At 39.1% G+C, this 22,196-nt stretch overlaps 1 protein-coding gene across 1 annotated transcript in view; it reads right to left on the bottom strand.

Moving 5' to 3' along the window:
- The window catches only part of LOC150087385 (uncharacterized), a 124,015-nt gene that overhangs the window by 8,140 nt on the left and 93,679 nt on the right, over nt 1–22,196 (bottom strand). The window contains exon 10 of the mRNA XM_090372462.1: nt 889–950. Within this exon, the coding sequence (XP_090228588.1) occupies nt 889–950 (62 nt within the window). The remainder of the gene's footprint in view (nt 1–888; nt 951–22,196) is intronic.

Here is a 22,196-nt window from a genome sequence, read left to right as displayed (position 1 = left end):
ACTGTTGAATTTATTAATTCAGTTGCAAGACAGCTTTTCTATAAGAGAATAATCAATATTCACTTTCCTTTATCTGTTATGAATTATTTATTTCGTTTATTTACAGCTTTAATTATCTTAAAAAACACTATACACCAGATCAGTGTTTCTTAACCACCAGTCTGCAGAAAGGTTCTGCCAGTCCAGAGAATTTTCTATTGCATGTGCCCCACCTATAATACATCTTGAGTTCAGATGCACTGTTTGTTTGTTTGTTTGGTTTTTAGGAGCATTAGCAGCTAAGGCCATATTGCTCCGGGAAATGCAGTGGTCATTCCCTGACCTTTCCGCATCCTCCGTATTTGGTGGTGACGGGCTCGAACCCCGGTCTAATCAAGAAGCGTGTGCTACGCACTGCTGCTCCTTCCCACCTGGCTATGGAGGCACCTTTCAGATGCACTGACCTAGACAATGACATCACTCTATGCTTCTATAACAACTCCCAGCAATTATATATTTCTGTTGCAAAACTCAGTGTACACATTAACACTCACAACTAAGGTTATATATAAAATTTTTTCACTATAAGAGTAACAGAACAATTCCTTCATTTTCCCTTTAGGTTGGTGGCTGGTGACAGTCAGTGATGTCTCTGTAATAACACCTTTGCTGAAAGGTAGGAATGCCCTGACAAATGCGGAATGTTGGCAACTCCAAACCCCCATTAGTGTAGTACAGTAAAGCAGTGATAAATACATGATAAGTCAAACAGTGGCTAATTTGCAAATTTAAAAGCTCCATGTCTATGCTAAGATAGTTTTTTTGGTTTTGGTTTGGGTTTTATTGGCGCATCATGCTAAGATAGTACTATATAAGTAACAGAGTAAAAAGAATTTACACAAGACTTACTTTTGAGTAGGAAGTTTTTTGGAGGCACGGGTTTGTCTCTTGTTAGGTGAAATCACATTCTCCTATTAAAATATGTAAATACTGTATTGAAGCCACTAATAATTTTTTTTAGCTATTTAGTATTAATGAAATTTAACTTAAAGCACAACAGAAAGTTTGAAATTTCTTATAAGATACAACTAAATCTTGCCAGCTGTGGAAAAATTTTTTTGAGACCATACATCAGCATTAACAGATTAAATGCATAATCATTCACCAACACCAAAACTACTTTTCCTAACAGATTAGATATGTATACACATGTATAGGTATATGCAGCATTTACTATATCATTATTCTTTCTATATTAAAAATTACATTGCTGTTTTATTTTGTGATAGAAGAAATAATACTGCTGTGTGCTAGGATTAATAGTATTTTATTCAAAAACAACTTGAATTATAACTGACCATTTCTCACTGAAACTAATGCCTGAAGCAAAAGGAACCATTTGCTTGCACAAACTGCTAGAAAATCGAAAAGCGATTTTTTGTTATGCTGATTGGAGCAGAATCACTATTTGGATTAAACGGAGAGATGTGTCTGGATTTGGGTTCTGATTAGCTGGACTGGTTTATCTCTCAAATTTATCTATCAGCCCTTCCCAAAATTAGCCCCAGGAGCTAATTGGGGAAGCACTGATAAAATGAGTGATTGTAGAATCTAATTTTGTGATTGTTTACAAATTTTTGAAATTTCTATTTCACTTACAAATTTTGTTACATGAGTTGTACTAATCAGTTGTTAAGGTTAGCCCTACTTTCTCGAAGTCTGGGGTGGCCAGTCAGGGTGAATCCCCTGGCTGGCTAAATGGGTATTGAGAAGCAGAAGGTTTTTTTTTTTTTTTTTTTAACCCTATTTCTGTGCCCTCGAGTTTTTGGCTCCCGGAACCCTCAAACGTTAAATATGGGCAGGGAGGTTTTAGTGGTTTCAAATACAAATTTTTAAAGCATTTTAGTTTCCATTCGAAGTACGCTGTGCGGGCTCTTGATCTTTGAAATTGTAAAGTTGCAAATACAGTCAGTCCTCGTATAGCACGATAGTTGTGTTCCTAGAAACCCTCGTGCAATGCAAAATCGTGCAACATAAACAACAGGCCCTATGGAAAAAATAGGGTTAGGTGCCGACCACCCAAGATTGAACACACATTTGTAACCAAAACATTACCAAACACAATAAACAATCGTAACAAAACACTTACGCTATTTAGCGTAAGTGTTTTGTTACGATTTTGCTAGGCATTAGCAATATTTTATTACGACCATGACGTAATAAAATATTGCTAATGCTTTTGCTTCTATCGTAAGCAAACTTGTTTTTTGTTTGATTTTCTATCCAAACAGATGACAGCCGTTCCATCTCTTCCAATTCTTTGTGTCTTAATCTAATGGATTTTAATTACAATTTGATTTGTTCCTGCTATGAAAGTTGTTTTAATTTTCTCTGCATTCTTTGTAATTCTCTGCGTTGCCTCATTTAGGTCTGTAGAACGTGCAATACCACATGGTCTTTCATTTTGCTCAAAGCGTTTCACAATTTTTCTCTATCGACAGACTGGCCATTCTGTCGATAGAGAAAAATTGCATTCAAGCCTTACTGGGGAAACCACGGTGGGCCAGAGGCCGGTGTGATTTTGGTCATAAACCAGAGTATGAGGCCACTATAAATTTTCCCGGGTAAGAATTTTTGATCCAGTCCGCCTCTGTTTATTGATATTGCTTTTCTTTTTCTCTCTGAATCTGTAGTGTCTTCACCAGGACGCTTCCTTTTCACACCTTTTAAGTATTTTACTCATTTTTAGGGAACAAAGCACAATTACAAAACGAGGAGGCACACTTGATACACGTAAACAAAGCTGCGCGCGTGTAGCAACTGAATAAACAACACCGTAAAGGCAGAGACACACTATTAACACCTCACTGGCTCACATTTTACTAAAGCACATTTCTGGGGGTTACTACCAAAAAACAATAAAAACAATTTCCAGTTGCGTTCCTGCTAGTGGATTCTGTTATAAACTGGTAATAAACTCGATCTAATTGCATTTGCGATTATACCGATAGCTGGAATTGTGTTGATTTTTACGTTATTATGGTGAAATGTGTTTCCCCTTCACTGATATAAAAAACATAAATACATTTTCAGAATCTTCTCTTCATTCCTATCGTGTTGCATTCGGTTGGGGTGATTCTGTGTTCGACTGCCATTTCTTGTAAACACAAAGGCGAATCGTGCATAAGCGAATCGGTTCGTGTTATATAAGATATCGTTCCCCTATTTATAAATCGTGTAGTGTAAACACGTGTTATACGAGGACTGACTGTAGTTGTTTGTTTCTCATTGTTTTGAGATACAACTTTTAGTTGTACATAGTATTTATTGTTTTTTTATATATTGTATATGAAGATGGCAGAAAGTACTGAACCTGAAGAAACAACATGTGAAGAGGAGCTACAAGAAGCAACCTAAGATGTTACCAACGATGAATGGGAAAAAATTGATAGGGAGATATTGTCAGAAGTATAGGACTTAACTGAGATAGTGGTTTTCCCAGGAAGAACTTTGCAAAGAATTCCCCCTCAAGGTCCTGGGTCATCGTCATCATAATCTCTCTCTCTCTCTCTCTCTTGAGGGTTGGAAATAGTGCTAAGAAAGATTGGTCTGATAGTAGAAGTTCAGGTGGATCAATAAAAAGGAAAAGAATGGATCACAGTAAAGAAAGATCAAGATTCCAAGAATTCAAACATGTACAGGAAATAAGAAGTAGGCTGAAGGCATATATTTGTTTGATACGCATAGCAAAATTCCAACTGCTGGAATGCAGATAATCTTTGAATTATGGGATGTGTTGGAAACTAAAGCAGTTGATGTGTATATGGAAAATCTATTGTTGAAAGGAAGATTGCAAGAAAAAACGTGGATGTGGTTTCTTATGCCAATGTAGTGAAAGAAAAGCCAAAGGAGAAGAAAAGGGGTTCTAAAGTTGTCTTGATCAAGTCCATAGGCAAAAAGTTTAAAACCAGTGAAGAAGTAAAAAGAACTGAATTAAAAGAAGTGAAGAATGTTACTAAAGAATATAAAAGTGAGGAACATTAGGACTATTAAAGATTGTGGTGTTCTAGTGGAGGCAGAGGGAGATAAGCAAGATCAGGGGTTGTTCACGAATTCAACACGTTGGACTTAAATTTAGCATACCAAGAACAATATATCATAGAATTGTTATTTTTGATGTGGAAAAGGAAATTGAGCAAAAAGAATTCCCAGACCAGTTATGGGTTAAAAACTGTAAAGAATATGGTATATCCAAAAAAGGAGTTTATGAAAATATTGAAGTTGTATCTATAAATAAGTCTAAGAATTCAGAAATGATGAATTGGGTGCTGGAGGTCAGGTCGAAGGTATGGGATGAAATTAAGAATAAAGATCGATTGTATGCCTTTTGGATGGCGTATAAATATCGCGAGATTTTCTCTGTAACTCAGTGCTATAAATGTGAATTATGGTCATATATCAAATTATTGTCAAAGGGATCTCGTATGTGGACACTGTGCCAACAGTGGGCACTCTTATAAAGTCTGTACATATAAAAGTGAGAATCCATCTTGTATTAAATGCAAGTTACGAAATAGGCCAATGAACAATGCTGTAGTGGACAGGAATTGTCAAGATTTTAAGAGAGTGCTAGAGTTGTACAAACAAAAATAAACTATGGTTGAAAAACTATCTATTGTCCAAATAATTGCACAAAAAGCAAAAAGTGTAGTAGCACAAGTAACTTACGAAATGGAACAAAGAAATATTGATGTAGCATTGGTCCAGGAACCTTATCAGGTTGCGGGCGTATGAGGGGATATCTCATCAGTTATAGGAAGATCTCAGAAGGAGAACATCCAAAAGCTGCCATATTGATAAGGAATACAGAATTGGTGGTTACCAAACTGATGCACATATCAAGTGAGAAATTGGTATGCTGCGAAATAATTGGTGAGCATAGGAAAGTGTATTTTGTCTCACTGTACTGTCTGCCCTTGGAGGAGATGGAGCCATATGTGGCTCATTTGGAGAGAATTTGTCATTTGTTGTTACCAAATGATATCATAATAGCTCTCGATTCAAATGCAAACTCTGGGGAGGTGTGGAGTCTAACGAGTGAGGTGCGGTGAGGTTCTCGAAGACTTCCTCTCTGCTTCAAGGCTGGAGGTATTGACTGTGCAAGGACATCAGCCAACATATTCCACCACATGGAGAGTCCTTAACAGATTTAACTATGTGTCAGTTGATATTCATAATAGGATAGAAAGCTGGAAAGTAGTGGAAGATTTCTCAACAAGCGACCATAGAGCAATTCTTTTTGAATTAAGAAGCACCGATGTTGTAAGAGAGGATAAAGAGTTAAAACGGTTTGCAGTAAAAACTGCAAACTGGGAAAGATTTGATGTGGCCTTTTGTACACAAGTTGATGATGTAAACTGGGATGTATTGAGTGAAGTTCAACATGTACAAAAATTGCAAAGTATTCTGCATGCTGACGCCAAGTGCAGCATGTGGAGGAAGAAATTTAGGAAAGGACTAGTGAATTGGTGGAATAATAGTTTAAAAATACAAAGAAGAGAAGAGACATCGGAAAACAGCTAATTTCATTGTTGAGAATGTAACCCCTATTTTAACCTTATGTCTATGGGAAATAATTCCCACTTTACGAGTACGCACTAGGAACGAATTAACTCGTAAAGTCGAGAACTACCTGTATTTTGAATCAACGTTCACACGTGAAGGTGTGAATTCTTCACTACCCCCATTATTCTTTAGGGAAGTGGAGAACAGAAGCTTATTAAACGCTAATAGGGAGCTAAATGATTTTGTAATAACTGAGAGCAAAGTGGAGGAAAAATTCGCATTAGTAGAGGCATATGATGCAAGAAAGCAAGCTTATTCAGCATCAGCCAAAAAAAAAAAAAAAACACACACCACTCCCATTTCACCCCTCCGTTCGCTCGAAATACCTGTCCAGTTGAGCCTTAAATTTGTTTAGGCTATCAACTTCAACAACAAGTGATGGAAGTTGGTTCCACCAACCAACCACCCGCTGGCCAAAGGCAAATTTCCGCACATCTATCCGACATCCGTCCTTCCTCAATTTGAATTTATGCCCTCTGAGCTGATTATTCTGAGCAAGATGAAGAGTCCCATTGGTATTGAGCATGCTCAAACCATTCAAAGCCTTATACACCTCTATCAGATCACCTCGCCGGTGCCTAGTCTCCAGACTCTGTAATTTGCAAAACTTAAGCCTTTCTTCGTAAGAGCAACCCTTTGTTCCATTCACTAATCTTGTTGCCCTTCTCTGTACCCGTTCCAGCAGCTCTACATCCTTCTTGAAATGAGGCCTCCAGACCTGTATACAGTACTCAAGATGTGGCCTAACCATTGCCTTATACAAGGGAATAATCACCTCCTTATCCCTGCTAGAAAAATTCCTGTATATCATTGACAAGACACCATGAGCTACTCTTGCAGCTCGTCTGCACTGCTCAGAGAACTTCATATCTGCCTGCACAATTACCCCCAGGTCCTTTTCATTCTCCACCACTGTCAGTGTAGTACCGCAGAGTTGATACGTTGCTCTAGGGTTACTGTTTCCCATATGTAGTACTTTACATTTGTCAATGTTAAACTTCATTTGCCACCTCTCAGCCCATCTGTTCAACCTTTCCAGATCCTGTTGCAGCAGCATAGCGTCAGTGGTGTCCTTAACAACCCTGCCAATCTTTGTATCATCTGCAAACTTGGACATTAAACTTGATATCCCATCATCAATATCATTCATAAACACCGAAAACAACAACGGACCCAACACTGAACCCTGAGGAACTCCACTAATAACATTAGTCCACGTTGAGCAGTGTCCATTGATTACCACTCTCTGTCTTCTGCCACTCAACCATCCCCTTATCTATAGCAGCAATTTGCCTCCAATGCCACACTGCTCCAATTTGTGCAGCAGTCTTCCATGTGCAACAGTATCAAAAGCCTTTCTAAGATCCAAATATATAATATCAAAGTTATTCCCTGCATCCAGTTCTTTTGTGACTACATCATAGTATCCAATCAAATTGGTCAGGCAAGACCTACCCTTAACAAAACCATGCTGCGTCTGAGCTATAACTGAATTCTTGTCTAGATGATCCTGCAGTGCTTCTTTAACCAGTACCGCCATTAATTTACCTGGAACAGAAGTTAAACTAACAGGTCTATAATTACTTGTGTCAGCCTTTGATCCTCCTTTGTGAATTGGGGTTACATTTGCACATCTCCAGTCTATGGGTACCTCCTCTGAGTCCAAAGAAGCTCTCATAATTATGGCTAGGGGTTTGCTTACTTCCTTTGCTGCCTCCTTTAATATAACTGGATAGATCCCATCCACCCCAGGTGCCTTTTTTATGTTTATCCTCAACAATCTCTCCTCCACTTTCCTCTCAGTTATTACAAAATCATCCAGCTTACTGCCAATGTTTAATTTACCTACATCATTCTCCTTCCTGAATAACTCCTCATGCGTGAATGTAGATGCAAAATACTCGTTTAGATTGTTAGCTACCTGAGCAGGATCTTCAACTGTTGAACCATCAATATCCAGTGGACCAATCTGATTCATCCCTTTCCTTCTTGAGTTTAAATAGGTAAAGAACTCTTTTCTGTTTTTCTTTGCATCCTTTGCCAAGGATTTTTCGTAGTCTGCCTTTGCCAAGGATTTTTCGTAGTCTGCCTTTGCCTGCCTAATCTCCTTTGTGACTTGGTTACAGACCAACTTATATCTATCATAGGCTTCCATGTCACCCATTAATTTGTATGTATCCCATGCATTTTTCTTCTCTGCCACATGTCTCATTAGTTCATCTGACAACCATTTAGGCCTAAACCTTGAACAATATTTCTTAGTTGGTATGTAAAGCCTGGTAGCCTCCAAGATTAGTTCCTTGAATGCTTCCCATTTTGAGTTTGCTGTTGGTAACATCATCAGTTGGTCCCACTGTATAGAATTTAAACACTGTCTCAGACCATCATAGTCGCCTTTACGAAAACAAAAACCCTTCCCTTTACCTCCGATGGTAGTTACCTCCTTGAGTAAATCCCACTTCAACACACTGTGATCACTGCCACCTAGTGGTTCATTTATCTGCAGATTCTTAATGCATGAAGAATCAATACTGATAATTAGATCAAGAGTATTGCTCCCTCTTGTTGCCTCATGAACATGCTGATGTAGAAAACAATCATCCAATAAATCCACAAAAGCCTTGCTAGTGTGCGAGTGACCAACCCACAAATTCCAGTCAATATCTGGGAAATTAAAATCCCCCATTATAAGACTCTCTGATTTACTGGCCCACTCTATTTCCCTGTACAATATCTTATTATACTCATCAGAGTCATTAGGCCTATAGCACACTCCTACTCTCAATTTTGATTTCCCTATGCTTACGTCACACCAAACTGACTCGACACTGCCCTGTCCATTGATGTCGACTGGCTTCACTTCCTTGGACTTTATGTGTTTCTTAACTAATAGCATAACCCCTCCTCCCCTCCTGTCCTGTCTATCCTTTCTATACACATTGTATTCCCCAAATTCCAGTTCCGCATCCCTTATATCTGTGTGACACCACGTCTCTGATATCCCAACAATATCTGCCTTTGACGTTTTGAGCAATACCTCAAATTCATCAAATTTATTTACCAAACTCCTAGCATTGGTGTACACGCAGGTATACATGCACCTGTTTCTATTCTTGGCTACCCTAATACAACCCATGTGTTTACTTGTACCGCAATGACTCCCAGCAGTCTCTGAAATATCCTGCATCTTGTTTTTCAGGCTTCTGCTCATTTCAATAGAAGCAGTGCAAGAATCACTTCCACCTTTGGCAGTGGCTACTGTTAATCTATTAGTCCTTGTATCCCCCCCAACTAGCAGTTTTCCGATCCACCTAACTCTGCCTCGACAGCATCAGCAAAAATTCTTGCACCCTTTCTATTTAAGTGTATCCCATCCCTGTAGAAGCAATCTCTCCTGTTAACAAGTACAGTCCAGGCTGAAAAAAATTCTACCCCTTGAGCCTTGCACAATCCCTCCAGGGCCGAATTGATCGACAAGGCTCTCATCATATACTCCCTCCTATCGTGTCTGGGCAGAATTGCAGACACTTTCAAATTCAACCCTAATTCACGGCTTTTTTGCAACAGTGACCTGTACTTGCTAAGTAATTCCACTGGTCTCCTACTCTTAATATCATTAGTGCCAACGTGTACAACTATATCACCTTTTGTGCCCTTAAAAGATGATATCCGCTCTACAACGTCATTGTTGAAGTTATACACAAGAAAGGCACCTGGGGAGGGTTGGGATCTATCCAATTATATAAAGGGAGGCAGCGAAGGAAGAAGCAAACCCTTAGTCTTAATCAGTGCTTTTTTTGGGACGGTACGCAACGGTATGGCGTACCAGCACCTTTATTAACAGTGACTTGCGACATTTGGATGCTGTACACTTTGAAATTTGTAATATTCCGTAAATTTTTTCACACTTTTACCTACTTTTCAAATAAGCTTAGTTATTTAACTAAATTTGCAATTTTCATTGTCTATTGTTAAGATATTTTCTTTATAAAACTTTATAACCATTTTTAGAATTCTAAATTACTCAGTCGGACTTCTGTTTAACGAACTTCATTTATAGCAAATTTTTTTTGAATTCCCCTTGGAAATTACATTTAAAATAGTTTCTGTTGAGCGAAGAAAATTTTCATATAACGAACAGCTTAGGAGAGACTTTACTGGGTATGCACTGTTCGCACTTCTGGCCTTCAAGCAGCTTAGGAAATTAGTGCTGCTGCTAAGCAAGAATTGAGAGAGCTAAAGGGATTACCACTCTACAACTTAGGGGTACCTGGTAAAACCTATCCGACCACCTGTCCCACATATGGAGAAGTTGCGCTGGTCAACAGTGGGCAGATCAAGGGATATTCCCAATGGGCTCTGGTTCACCTTCTACTGCAGTGGCATCCAACCTTTTCCTGTACAGGGGCCATATTCAAAGTTAGATTTTTTCAGGGGCTGCACTGAGTGATTCAAGAAAAATTAGTGCGTTACATTTTCCATATCTTGTTACACGTAAAAGGACGTTTCTGTTTTCATGTTACCGTTTTTTATTTTCAGGCTATATACAAAAAATGCAAATTCCCAATACTTTTATGTGTAACAAATCTATATCACTAATTTATATTTTAGATTTTATTAAAATCATAAAAATATGACTTTCTTTTGTTTTTCAAAAAAATGCCTTAATTTTGCCTTTAAATGCTCACTGCTTAAGATGAATATAAGGTGAATAAATAAAAATAACGATGAACCTAAAATTGAAAATATTCGAAAATTTTATCAAGTGCAATATATGATTACATTTACTAAACAAAACATTTAATGAGAAATTTTTTTTTGGTAATTAGCAAACTTTAAAATGTTGTATTCACTTTCCGCGGGGGCCATAGGTTGGACACAACTGTGAATCAACTGTAAGCGCCCCATTTGAGAATTAGGAGAGAGAGAATGATTGAATTTTACTTTGACAAATAATCATCTGTTGTTTTGCGGAAGTGCGTTATCTACATTTTTCCGTAAATTTCCCTATCTCTGTTTACATAGTCACAGTATCTGAATATCTGAATGAAAATTACATTTTGGATGGTTAAAAAAAAAATAAATAAATAAAAAATTCAAATTTAAAAACTAGTGACAATATCAATGACAAGAGAAGGAAAATGAAGATAACGAAGGTATTAAACCTTCTAAACGTGAAATGTTGGCACCTGTTGAAAATGAAGTTAGAAAATTGTCAATTAGGCTTCAATTAAATGAAAGAGATACAATTCGTGGATTTCGAGAATACCTAATCAAAAAGACAGTTTCAGAAAAATTGAAGAGCATTTAATGAATGCTCTGAGTACAATACCAATTTCATCAAGTGAATATGAACAAGGATTTTCACAAATGAATCTGATCTTCAGCCCAACCAGAGCTTTGTTGATGACAAAAACAATTTCTTCGCTACTATTTCTTAAAATTGTAGGCCCACTGGTGACACACTTCGATCCAGCAAGTATGTTGATTCATGGCTGCTTCAGAAATGTTACTCATAAACAGACACAAACAGTAAGAAAAGAAGTTGGCATAGTGTGTTAGATGAGAACTCAATAAAAATTTGGAATATTCTATAAAAACTTTATTATGAAATTATTTTTACCTATTATTTTTTACACATTTTATTTATTTTTTTATATACTTGAATAATAAATTTATGCTTAATAAAACTGTGTTAATATACTTAATTTGTTGTTCTTATTCAAAAAACATTACTACTAAAGTAACAATATCAGGAAATACTTTTTAGAGTATTGTACTTTTCATGTCCTTTTAATTTTCAATTTTTCCTGATAGCAAAGAATGAGTACCGGCACCTATTTTTTTACAAAAAAAAAAAAAAAAAAAAGCACTGGTCTTAATTATGAAGCATTCTTGGACTCAGGGTAGGTCCCAGTAGACTGAAAATGTATGATCATATCCCAGTTCACAAAGGGGTATCATCAAAGGGTGACATGAGTAATTACAGCACTGTTTGTTTAACCTCTGTTCTAGAGAAAATAATGGAGTCACCGGTTACAGAAGTAATGCAGAATCATATGGACAAGGCTGCAATTACACTTCAGACACAGCATGGGTATGTCAAGAGGAAATCTTGTCTGACAAATTTGATTGGATACTATGATGTCACATACAAAGGGTACTAGGAAAGTTTTGCAATATGACGCAACAATGAATCACAGGAAGCTGCTTGTTGCTGCATGTTGAGACATGTTCATACGTGCATAGTAGCCGCCACGCCAAGTCAATGGGCTCAGTTATTCATTAGTAGTGAGAGTGTAAAGTGCTTGCGATGGCATCGTGGTCACGAAATGAGATAAGGACAGTTTTGCGGTATAATTTCGTGCGTAGTTTAACCATAGACCAGTGCTTAGAAGAAATGACTCTTGCACTAGATGATGATTGTCCACATCGTACAACGATATTCAGGTGGTATAGAGAATTCCAAAGGGGAAATTTCACTCTGGAGGATTCTGAGAGGCTGGGAAGGCCACGAACGTCAGTTACGGCGGAAAACGTTACTGCTGTGAGGAAAATGCTTGACGAAAACAGGCGAGTGACCTACCAACAGATAGAGGATATTTTGGGCCTAAATGCACCAGCAATTCGTTAGATTCTGCAAGATCATTTGCACGTGAAGAAACTTTGTTCTCTCTGGGTGCCGCATCAACTGACTGAAGAGCAGATGACACGACGTGTGACTTGGTGCCGGGAGATGTTAAAAAAGTTTGATAAGGGACAAACTCGGTATGTGAACAACATCGTGACAGGTGACGAGACTTGGCTGTACTATTACGATCTGCCGACCAAGGCTCAAAACAAAGTTTGGGTCTTTGATGATGACGACACACCCGTAATTGTCAGAAAATCCCGATCTGTAAAGAAGAAAATGATAGCTGTATTTTTCAAATCGAGTGGAATTGTGGAACGTGTCGTTTTGGACACGCAGAAGACAGTCACAGCTAAGTGGTATACTGAACAATGCCTGCCTAAAGTCATTGGATCTATGAAGAACCTGCGGCCAAAGTCAAGAATGGACACCTGGTACCTCCATCACAATAACGCTTCAGCTCACCGCGCCAAAGCCTGCACCGAATATTTGACCACGACAGGACTGAAACTTCTCGAGCACCCTCCCTACAGTCCAGACCTTGCTCCCTGCGACTTTGCATTGTTCCCGCATGTGAAAATGAAGTTAAAAGGGAGGCGGTTTTCCAGTGATGAGGACCTCCTACGGGCTTGGGACAACGAGTGTGCTTTACTCCCTAGTGAAACTTGGCAGAACTGGTTTAAAGATTGGTTTCGGAGGATGGAGAGGTGTATTGAATGTAGAGGAAATTACTTTGAAAAAATTAAATAAACAAAGCTGTATTGCAAAACTTTCCTAGTACCCTTTGTACTTGGATTTCAGGAAAGCTTTTGATACTGTTGAACAAAAGACTGCTGCAAAAATTGGAGTAGTGTGGCATTAAGGGCAAGTTACTGCTATGGATGGTTGAGTCGGAGAAGCCAGAGAGTGGTAATCAGTGGACAGTGCCCTTCACGGACTAATGTTATTAGAGGAGCCCCCCCCTGGGTTCGGCATTGGGAACATTGTTGTTTTCTCTATTTATCAATGATATTGAAGAAGGCATATCAGGTTTAATGTCCAAGTTTGCATATGCTCAAAAGGATGGAAGGGTAGTTAGCGACAGGAATGATGGTATGCTACCACAACAGAATCTAGAAAAGTCGGGCAGCAGGCCGAGAAATTTCAATTAAAGTTTAATATTGACAAATGCAAAGTACTGCATATGGGTAGCGGAAAATGAAAAAGACCAGGTAACTGTGCAGTCAGATATGAAGTTCTCTGAGCTATGTAGACAGGCTGCCAGGACAGCTCATGGGCTTTTGTCAACGATATACAGGAATTTTGCTAGCAGGAATAAGGAGGTGATTATCCCATCGTATAAGGCAATAGTCAGGGCACATCTCGAGTACTGCTTAAAAATCTGGAGGCCTCATTTTAGGAAGGATGCAGAGCTGCTGGAATGAGTATAGAGAAGGGCAATGAGATTGGTGAGGGGAATAAAGGGGTACTCTTATCAAGAAAGACTTCAGTTCTGCAAATTGCAGCATCTGGAGACTAGGCACCTGCAAGGTGATCTGATTGAAGTGTTTGAATGGATTGAGTAAGTGCAATGTTGATGGGATTCCTCCTCTTGCTCAGACTACACACGAGGGGACATAAATTCATATTGAGGAAAGATGGTTGCAGAAAATAATGTGTGAAGCGTTTTTTTTTGGGTGTTGTTGTTATTGGGTTTAGTGACACAGGAGATACTTAGGCTAAATTGCGCCTGTTCATAGTTTATTTGCATGACCACATCGTTATAGTAGCCTGTATAGGCCAATAAGTGAGATATGACTTTCATTACAATCTCATAAATCAACGTGGAGAGTGGCTGAAAAGTGTTTGATCACATGGTTGAATGTAAGGGATAGTCAACCAGAAAATGATGGACCGTAAGTTGACTGTGACAGAATAAGCACTGGGGTGGGTTTTCTCCCAATAATAGTAAGAGACGAGTGTGTCCAATTCTCAGTCTTGCCAATACTACTTCCTCTCATCTGTTTTCTTGGAAGCTAGAGAGCCACAGCTTTGGATCTTGTTTTATCTGGTAAAGTTTATTGTTGGTGTTACTTTTCCAAATCTGTGACAATTTATTGTGTAGCATGCTTTGCTACAATAAATTTTGAGGTGAGCGGACACGCTTAGTCAGGTCTCCTCAGTTAAGTGGTTTACTTTTGGATAGCGCTTTTAAATATTTGAATTATTTAGATTGTTGGATTATTTTGTTATAGGTTTTCCTGTAACAGTTTGATTTTAATAATATTATAGATATAATTTTGTAAAGTTAACTTTCATTGATGTTTATTTAATTTTATAATGGTAGTTAGGAGATCTGCCTTAAACACGTCACAGGGTATCAAGACTCACATGGAAATAGCTGATGGCGATTTACGGGTGAGTAATGATTTAATCCGTTGTGGAACCTGTGGAATGTTTTCCATGGTCGACCCAGTGACTAATCCTACCTCACCTGGGGATTCTTTTCTTTGTGATCGATGTAAGGAGTGCACCGATCTTAAATTACAATTTGGTGCACCGATGGAACAATTTGAAAAAACGGGTGCCTGCCCTCGAGAATAATGCATCTGGGAGCTCGTCAGGGACTCAAGACTCCAGCAATCTACCAAGTGATGCACTCCCGATTGGGGCCCAAAACAGAAAAACCAAGTGCAAACTACTCTGGTTAAAAAGGACATTGTTTTATTAGGAGACTCCATTGTCAGGGAAACGGGGAATATTTTTTGTAATAAGGATAGGTGGAGGAAAACCAGGGTATGTCTGCCGGAAGCAACTATTGATAATGTCACCAACAGATTGTCAGATTTTAAAGGGGGGTAAAGAGAATATTATTATTCATGTGGGGACTAATGATATTAAACGTACACGATCTGACGATTTCTTGGAAAAATACAGGACCACGCTGAGGAAATGTCACGAGCCACGCCACAATGTCTGTGTATCTGAAATTCTGCCAAGACACGATAGGAGGGATTATATGTTAAAAGCCTTGTGGATTAACTCAAGACTTGAATGCCTCTGCAAGGCTTTAGGGGGGAAATTTCTATCAACATGGCCCACACTTGTAGGTAGAAGGAATTTGTTTTGTAGAGACTGGATACACTTAAACAAAGGTGTTGAAAATGTTTTTGCCAGTATTACTGAGGATACCTTAAAGGTTCAGGGAAACTGCTAGTTAAGGGGGGATATGGGTAATACCGACACGTGTTTATCTCATAATATTGGTCAAAGTAACTCTTGCACATACCTCAAGAGTTCTTATCTGTTACCCCAACTGGACATATCATCTAGATGTTCTGGGGGCAGAAACGTTTCAAGTGAGTGGGTAGCTAATGCCAGGGAAGCGAGCCTAAAAAACTTCAAGGGTTGTGTTAGGGTTGTTAAATATACAAGAACAGTAAATCTTAATTGTTTATACAGTAACGGTAGAAGTGTCGTCAATAAAATGAGTGAATTTGAACTGCGTTAAAACAAGTAACGTGGACATAATAGGGCTTACAGAGACGTGGTGCCACCCGGAAATTGGGGATGATGAGTTTAATACGGCTTGTATAATGTATTTAGGAAGGATAGGGTAGATAGAAGAGGTGGTGGGGTTATGCTTCTTATCAGAAGCAGCCTGAGTGCAACGATAGCTTTCCCGGATTCAGACATTTCACATGCTAGTATAGAATCTGTATGGTGTGAGATAGTTGGAAACAAAGGTATAATGCGAGTAGGAGTAATCTACAGACCAGGTGATTGTGAAGATTATGACAAAAGCCTCTACATGCAAATGGAATGGGCAAGTAAGCGTCAATGCCATATTATGGGTGATTTCAATTCGCCTCTAATTGATTGGAGTAAATGGGAAGGAAACTCGACATGGGGAACAAAATTTTTAAATCAACTAGATGACTGTTATTTGTATCAACACGTCAGGGAAAGTACTAGAGAAAAGAATATCCTAGACCTCATCATCACACATGAATCAGATGACATAACAGGGCTGACAGTAGAGGAACCAGTAGCAGGAAGTGATCACAGAGTTCTACGGTGGATGATGACAAGAGAGGTAGCAGAAGTAAAAGGCAAAGGAATGGGTTTTAATTTCATAAAAGGAAATTACGATGCCTTACGGTACTACATGGCTTCTATTAACTGGGTAGATATTGTGCAGAAAATGAATACATTTGAACTATGGTACGCTTTTAAAACATTAATCACAGATGCCTTGAATGCGTATATACCATTAAAAAAATACTCCACGAGGAGGGTTCCAAGTTGGATGAATAGTGAAGTTGCCACATTACTTGAGCAGAAAATGTGGCATGGAAAGGTTATAGAGCAATAAAAAGTACTGAAGCCTATAACAGCTACAAGGTGATGTGTAATAGAGCCACAGAAAAGATTCGACAGGCAAAGGCAGTTTATGAGAAATCACTAGCAAACAAAGCAAAGAGGGGGGGGGGGATAAAGAATTCTTCACATATATAAATGCCAAGAAGAACAGGACAAACCAGATCGGACCTTTATGTAAGGGAAAGGGGATAATATTAAATACACCAGCTGCTGTTGCAGATGAACTCAACAGTTATTTTGCATCGATATTTACAAATGAAAAACCTTTTGTGGCAATGGGAAATTGTGGGAGCGAAGTTAAAAAATATTTAATTAACGATATTGAAATTTCGCAAGATTATTTAATGAAAAAACTTTCGAGCCTACAGGCCAGTAAGACTCCTGGAGTTGATGGAATATACTCTATAATCTTAAGGGAGGCGGCAAGCGAGTGCATTGACCATTGAGGCTAATTATGCGAGCATCACTAGACTCGGGGGAGATTCCCTTGGATTGGAAAAGTGCAAATGTATCTCCCATACATAAGGGTGGCTCTAAAAGTGAAGTTGGAAATTATCGACCTGTCAGTCTGACTTCAGTAGTAGGGAAAATCATGGAGGCAATGATCAAGGGTGGAATTCAGGATCACTTGGATTGAATTGAAATTCACAAGGATACTCAGCATCGTTTTGAAAAGGGAAAATCATGTTTAACAAATCTTGTTCGCTATTTCGAAAGGGTCACTCATGAGCTGGATTTAGGGAATAATTACAACATTGTTTATTTAGATTTCAGCAAAGCTTTTGACTCAGTCCCACATGAGCGGTTGCTTTATAAGCTGGAACAGGTTGGAATCACTATGAAAATCCTTAGATGGATAAAAGGATGGCTTCAGGGCAGGAGGCAGAGGGTTGTGATAAATGGCTATTCCTCAGATTGGGTTGATGTAAGAAGTGGGGTTCCCCAAGGATCAGTATTAGGTCCACTGCTGTTTTTAATTTTCATAAACGATATTGATGAAGGGATAGAGGGCGTGATGTCTAAATTTGCAGATGATGTTAAAATTGGTAGAGTAGTTAATGATCACTGTCAAGCTGAGCTTCTTCAGAGAGACCTAGATGGACTTAGGAATGGTCAGAAAAATGGCAGCTATGCTTTAATCCAACAAAGTGTAAGGTATTACACCTGGGAAACAGTAATCCCAAAATAACTTATTCACTTGGTGGAGTTCAACTAAACCCAGTACTGGAGGAAAGGGACTTGGGTGTTACGATACGGTCAGACATGAAATTCTCTGAGCATTGTAAACAGGTTGCAAGGAAGGCCTATGGTGTCCTATCGATGATCTATCAAACTTTTGCAAGTAGAGATAGGGACGTGATAATCCCATTATATAAGGCTTATATTAGACCACAATTGGAATACTGTGTTCAAGTATGGAGACCACACCTAAAAAAAGACATTGTGCTTCTTGAAAGGGTGCAAATACGGGTAACTCCTGGTGAGATTGGCAAAAGGGCGTCCTTATGAAGAAAGACTTCGAATATGTGGGTTGCAGAGTTTGGAAACTAGACACCTTAGAGGAGATTTGATAGAGGTGTTTAAGGCTCCGAGAGGCGTCAGTAAAATGAATGAGGACGAAATTTTCAAGATTATAAATGATGCTAGAACTAGGGGACATAAATTCGAGTTACGGGGGGGGGGGGGGGGGGAATGTTTAGATTGGAACTGCAGGAAGTTTTATTTTAGCCAGCGAGTTATAAATTACTGGAATAAGTTGCCTTTGTGGGTGGTAGAGGCCGACAGTTCGGGGAAATTCAAAGATCATCTGGATAGTACTTTCGGGTAAGGGAAGCGCATAGGATGATAGGTTTAATTTACTCTTTTTTTAATTAATTATTATTATTTATTTTTTTGTTTTTATCATTGTTTTGTTCGGATTTTTTTTTTTTTTTTTGGTTGGTGCAGCATAAGCCATAGGCTTTCTTGCACCACGCGGCCATTACTAATACTAATACTAAATAGTCACATTTTGTATGTCTGTTTGCTTGTTTGTTATTTGGAGCATTAGCAACTAAGGCCATATTTCTCCGGGGATATGTGGTGGTCATTCCCCGACCTTACCGTGTCCTCCGTATTTGGTGGTCACGGCCTCTAACCCCAGTCTAATCAAGAAGCGTATGCTACGCACTGCTGCTCTTGTCCACCTGGCTATGGAGGCGCCCATTTTGTATGCAAATGATAGATTTATAGTCAGTGTAAGGAATATGAGGATGTTGTGAGAGAGTGGGTTGAAGATGTTTAATGGCAAGGTCAGCACTTTCATTTCCTGGAATGCCAGAATGACGAGGGATCTAACAAAAACTGATTGGACATGCTGCAGGAGAACAGCTGGGAATTTCAAGATAGGATGAGATGAGAAATTCTTCCTTATGGCACTGAGGGAGCCGGTATAAATTACAACAGGCAAGATGGAAAGCTCAATAATCTTATTAAGTGCTAACTTAATTGCATATAATTCAGCAGTAAAGGTGCTGCATGCTAACAGTAGTGTGGCTGTAATTGTACATGGAGAAAAACTGCTGCAGCACCTACCATACTGTCAGTTTCAGATCCACCAGTATATAATTTACAGGCACGGGCATTCAGAGTAGCACGATGTTGTTGTTATTTGGTTTTTAGGAGCATTAGCAACTAAGGCCATATTGCTCCGGGATATGCGGTGGTCATTCCCTGACCTTTCAGCATCCTCTGTATTTGGTGGTGACGGCCTCGAAACCCCGGTCTAATCAAGAAGCATGTACTACGCACTGCTGCTGCTCCTTCACACCTGGTTACGGAGGTGCCAGAGAGTAGCAAGAACTGAGTGTAACTGTGATATTGCAGGGAGGTATAGTATTCTTCCTCCACTGGAAAAAATGTATATTGTGAGAGGCAGAAATATACATCCAAAGTGAAACAGGTGCAGCATCCTGAAAAATATCACTTAAATTCACATTCTAACTCTGAACAAGAACTTTGATCCTGAGTGAGGCAGGTCGATTTTCATTTGGTTTACTCTCACAGAAGGAATCCAACCAAGTATTATAAAGTCCCAAATGGGGTGCGATGGAAGACTCTGGATCTTAGCAGCGTAGTGGAGCAGTAGTGTTTTTCTACAAAGATGTAATGGGAGATTATGCACTTCAATATAAAGACTGGATCGGAGAAGTCATGAAAGCTCCCAGTGCAGTCCTCAAAACATTGTGCTGGATGACATTTTGCCATTGTATAGCAGTGTTCCTGGCAGAGTCATATACTGGGCAATCATAATCTAGGTGTGAACGGATTAAAATTCTATTAAGATGCAGTAGAGTATAACGATCAGCTTCCCAAGGCATGGACGAGACTGATCGAAGTATATTCAAATTCTAATATATTCATATTAGACAGCAAGCTAAATATCAGTCCAAGAAATCTAATGGTATTAACAAGTGGGATTGGAGTATTGTTTATTTGTAGTTAAGGATCAGGATGGAGAGCTCGTCACTTGCAAAAGTGAGTGGCAGTGTATTTCTTTTCTGATAGTCAGTAACTGTTCAGTGAAGTCCAGGAATCCATTTTGGTTACGGTAAGTTGGAGCTGCCATTCGATTGTATTCATACTTTGAGACTGACAAGAAATGGTAAGGTCATCTGCATACATATAAGTTTCAACAGTTTTTGGGATATCTCGTGTCATTCTGCTAACTTCGATTGCAAAGAGTGTTGAACCAAGTAGCAATCCCTGCAGGACTCCTTCTTGAATGTAAAATGCAGAGAGTATGTTTTTATATTGGACCTGAAAAGAATGCAATTGCAGGCAATTTTTAATTATTTCAGGAAAATGGTCCCTAAGCCCCAGATGGTAACGGTCCATAATAATAGCATGACACCAGGTAGTGTCAAATGCCTTTTCAAGGTCTAAGTTGATATGACTAGTTCCTGGTCCCACAGGAACTAGTAGTTGTTGGTGACTCTATTGTCAGGGAAACGGGGAACATGCTTTGTAAAAAGGATAGGTGGAATAGGACCAGGGTATGTCTGCCAGGGGCAAAGGTTGATGACGTTGTAGAGCGGATATCATCTTTTAAGGGCACAAAAGGTGATATAGTTGTACACGTTGGCACTAATGATATTAAGAGTAGGAGACCAGTGGAATTACTTAGCAAGTACAGGTCACTGTTGAAAAAAAGCCGTGAATTAGGGTTGAACTTGAAAGTGTCTGCAATTCTGCCCAGACACGATAGGAGGGAGTATATGATGAGAGCCTTGTCGATCAATTCGGCCCTGGAGGGATTGTGCAAGGCTCAAGGGGTAGAATTTTTTTCAGCCTGGACTGTACTTGTTAACAGGAGAGATTGCTTCTACAGGGATGGGATACACTTAAATAGAAAGGGTGCAAGAATTTTTGCTGATGCTGTCGAGGCAGTGTTAGGTGGGTCGGAAAACTGCTAGTTGGGGGAGGATACAAGGACTAATAGATTAACAGTAGCCACTGGCAGAGGTGGAAGTGATTCTTGCACTGCTTCTATTCAAATGAGCAGAAGTCTGAAAAACAAGATGCAGGATATTTCAGAGACTGCTGGTAGTCATTGCGTTACAAGTAAACACATGGGTTGTGTTAGGGTAGCTAAGAATAGAAACAGGTGCATGTATACCTGCGTGTACACCAATGCTAGGAGTTTGGTAAATAAATTTGATGAATTTGAGGTATTGCTCAAAACATCAAAGGCAGATATTGTTGGGATATCAGAGACGTGGTGTCACACAGATATAAGTAATGCGGAACTGGAATTTGGGGAATACAATGTATATAGAAAGGATAGACAGGACAGGAGGGGAGGAGGGGTTATGCTATTAATTAAGAAACACATAAAGTCAAAGGAAGTGAAGCCAGTTGACATCGATGGACAGGGCAGTGTCGAGTCAGTTTGGTGTGACATAAGCATAGGGAAATCAAAATTGAGAGTAGGAGTGTGCTATAGGCCTAATGACTCTGATGACTATAATAATATATTGTACAGGGAAATAGAGTGGGCCAGTAAATCAGAGAGTCTTATAATGGGGGATTTTAATTTCCCAGATATTGACTGGAATTTGTGGGTTGGTCACTCGCACACTAGCAAGGCTTTTGTGGATTTATTGGATGATTGTTTTCTACATCAGCATGTTCGTGAGGCAACAAGAGGGAGCAATACTCTTGATCTGATTATCAGTAGTGATTCTTCATGCATTAAGAACCTGCAGATAAATGAACCACTAGGTGGCAGTGATCACAGTGTGTTGAAGTGGGATTTACTCAAGGAGGTAACTACCATCAGAGGTAAAGGGAAGGGTTTTTGTTTTCGTAAAGGCGACTATGATGGTCTGAGACAGTATTTAAATTCTATACAGTGGGACCAACTGATGATGTTACCAACAGCAAACTCAAAATGGGAAGCATTCAAGGAACTAATCTTGGTGGCTACCAGGCTTTACATACCAACTAAGAAATATTGTTCAAGGTTTAGGCCTAAATGGTTGTCAGATGGACTAATGAGACATGTGGCAGAGAAGAAAAATGCATGGGATACATACAAATTAATGGGTGACATGGAAGC

The sequence above is a fragment of the Mastigoproctus giganteus genome, chromosome 4 (assembly GCF_048544385.1).
Source record: "Mastigoproctus giganteus isolate SK-2022 chromosome 4, ASM4854438v1, whole genome shotgun sequence".
NCBI lineage: Eukaryota > Metazoa > Arthropoda > Arachnida > Uropygi > Thelyphonidae > Mastigoproctus > Mastigoproctus giganteus.
This window is presented reverse-complemented; position numbering and strand designations above follow the sequence as displayed.